Raw genomic sequence first — 2,695 nt, forward strand, 5'->3', positions numbered from 1 at the left:
ACTCGCTTATATGATCCACTCGCTTATATGATCCACTCGCTTATAATATACGTTACCTGCCCTTGTCACTTCTCAAATCCTCCCTTACACATCACTGTTTATTCGACCAGGAATCGCCTGACTTAACACCCCTATCCATCCTATCCATCGCATCTAATTACAGATCTTCCGGCAATGCGCGCTTAATGGACATGCCATGTACCTGCTTCTTATGGCCCTGCAGGTTGAACCAACCCCCTAAATCGTCCCCGCACACGTTGCATTTACGGTCCGACTTACAGCATGTCTTGTTAGCCATCTTATTCATCCCCCCCCGAAACCAGAAGCCGTAATTAGACAAAGAAAGAACTTACATCTCGAAAAGAGTGTTCCGTCTCTGGGAAGTCCCGCTCCTCCGTCGAGACGACAAACAATCCCGTAGCGGAATCCTGCCTTTCCACTGTCGCCTGCACCCCAGGGGAATTCATCAATCCTTCATCTTCCGCCGTCGCAAACCCCATCATCTCCTCCCTCAATTCCCGCCAGCCGGGCGGCGCTTGCTCGGGTAAGTCCCGCGCCAGGTCCAACTGCCGCTGCGCAAACACCATCAAATACGCATAGGCTACGTACGCGTGCTTTGCCCTCGGAAGTCCGCCGTGCTCTGCGATGAAGACGTGTGCGTTTTGGTTGTGAAAGCTGGCGGCCGCCTCTGGGGAGAAGGAGGTGAGCTTGGAGCGGATGAGGGCGACGAAGGGGTCGATGGTGGGGATGTTTGGGTCGGGGCGGGCGAGGACGCGGTCGTAGATGGGCGGGATGCCCTCAGTGGGGTAGACGCCGTTACTTTCGAGGAAGCGGTCGAGGACCGGGATGGGGATCTTGAAACCCCGGAGCACAGTGGTGATGGGCATTTTCGATAATGATTTAATTCGTACGCCCTGTGTACAGTCGGGGCTCCGGAGTGCAACCGTGAAGTTTTCGTCGATGGAGTGAGTGGTAAAACTAGAGCGGAAGGAAACCGGGTCGAGGAAAGGCTTGCTTTGCTGCCTTGAGGGAAGGGTGGGTGATTCATTTTATGGCCGCGAGCTACCTGAATTAGGTACATACAGTGCGAGGCCCAAACAGGCGTTCGCCTAGCACTGGTAATATTGGGGGCCGAAAACCTTGAGGGCGCGTTGCTTTGGGGGCCGAGAGCAAGCAAACAAACGTCGTGATCACAAGGCACAAACTATGAAACACTGCGGCCTAAAAATAGCAGTATGATGGTCCCGTTCTAGATTTCCCTCGTCTACTCGGCCTCGCAAGCCAAGACCAGCTCCAACGTGGGAGTTAAGCACGAACTGGTCATGGCCCGGCTTTTTAAGAGGTTTAAAGGCTGTTGCAGTTGTTTTGGCTGTTGCTGGCTAGGAGTTGCTGTAGGTACCTACCCAATTAATCATGCGTGTTCCAATTCAATCTGGGGAATTTGTAGGTTCCTAGGACATTATTCAAGGACTGAACTAATTCCTGACAACTTGACAAGAGATATTTCTTCATCTAATTCGTCAACTGTTATTTCAATTCAACCCCAAATCGCCATACGCAAGCCAGCCTGCGGATTTACCCCTGCCCGAAATACAAAAACCAGAACCAAAACACCATCCAATATCATCCGTGACCCGTGACGAGGACAACAGGAGACAGACGTCCATACCCAATCTGAGAAGCATTTCCACGGCCAAACACCCCCGCGAACGTCCGTCAAACCCAGGGATTGTCACCCTGGTAGTTGATGCTTACGATATAACGGATGATGTCTTCGAGCAGCAGTAAATCCTGCCAGAACATTAACGTCTGGTTGTTTTGGCTGGTTTGCCAGTAGTTTAGCGAATAAGCCCTCCTTGTGTCGATGATATCGGGCACCGGGTTGTTGCCCATGGCGCGAACATGGGATTGGTTGGGGACGTTCGGTTCGTACACGAGCCCTGGTTGTATGGTTCACGCTTGACTCTGGTTATGGCTGAGCACTTGAAGTGGTGATGCGTTGTTGAACGGGTCCCATTTGAAAAACATCCACTTCAGGCCCACTCCGAAAATAACGAAAAGCATCCGATTAGGATGGGCCTGTGCTAGTCGATTACAACCCTGCTCGATCAAGTCCTTCCATTCGTGCGCGGAGTCGTGGTTGGGTGCCTTGCACTCAACCCACAGGATGTCGCGGCTGGTCACGGACATGGGAGCGCCCCCGCCGCCTGGTGGATTCACCGTCGTCTGCATTCGAACAACAACGACGTCCGGCCTGATGGTCAACGGGCCATTGGTTTGTCCACGGTACACCTCCCTCTCAACACTGTAGTCGTACGGCCCCTGCGGCATCATCTGGAGGAAGTAATGCGTGAGCACGGCACTCCACGAATTTTGGACAATGTCTTCTTGGGTATAGTTGGGTCCGGCTGCGCCCAGCCGCCAGACAACGGCACGGGAACTCGCACCGGGGTCCCAGAAATGACTAGGTAAAGGCAGACACCCAAGGGTTAGCTTGTGTTAACGTGCATTATAAGCGAGCGGGCCATATAAGCGAACGGGCCACTTCCAACGCTACCCAACACCTTTTCTCAATTATCACGCCCCAACATTAAGAACCAACTACAATTATATCAAAAACAGCTGAATCAGACCCTTCTGCAACCTCCTGGCACATACAGGCATTATGGCCAGGCTTGCCGCATACACCACAGCA

General features: G+C 52.7%; 2 protein-coding genes across 2 annotated transcripts; both read right to left on the minus strand.

Annotated features, from left to right (window-relative positions):
- Positions 1–157: 157 nt before the first annotated feature.
- On the minus strand, positions 158–887 carry C8A04DRAFT_16209 (uncharacterized protein; the record flags this gene model as incomplete). Its single annotated transcript, XM_062778767.1, has 2 exons — positions 158–274; positions 354–887. The coding sequence occupies 2 exons, from the start codon at positions 885–887 to the stop codon at positions 158–160; spliced, it is 651 nt and encodes a 216-aa protein (XP_062632421.1).
- An 829-nt stretch (positions 888–1,716) lies between these two features.
- Positions 1,717–2,466, minus strand: C8A04DRAFT_16208 (uncharacterized protein; the record flags this gene model as incomplete). Its single annotated transcript, XM_062778766.1, has 2 exons — positions 1,717–1,940; positions 1,965–2,466. Coding segments are annotated over 2 exons (726 nt in total), but the record flags the coding sequence as incomplete, so codon positions are not given.
- Between the last annotated feature and the right edge of the window lie 229 nt (positions 2,467–2,695).

The sequence above is a fragment of the Dichotomopilus funicola genome (genome assembly GCF_033296635.1).
Source record: "Dichotomopilus funicola strain CBS 141.50 unplaced genomic scaffold C8A04scaffold_178, whole genome shotgun sequence".
NCBI lineage: Eukaryota > Fungi > Ascomycota > Sordariomycetes > Sordariales > Chaetomiaceae > Dichotomopilus > Dichotomopilus funicola.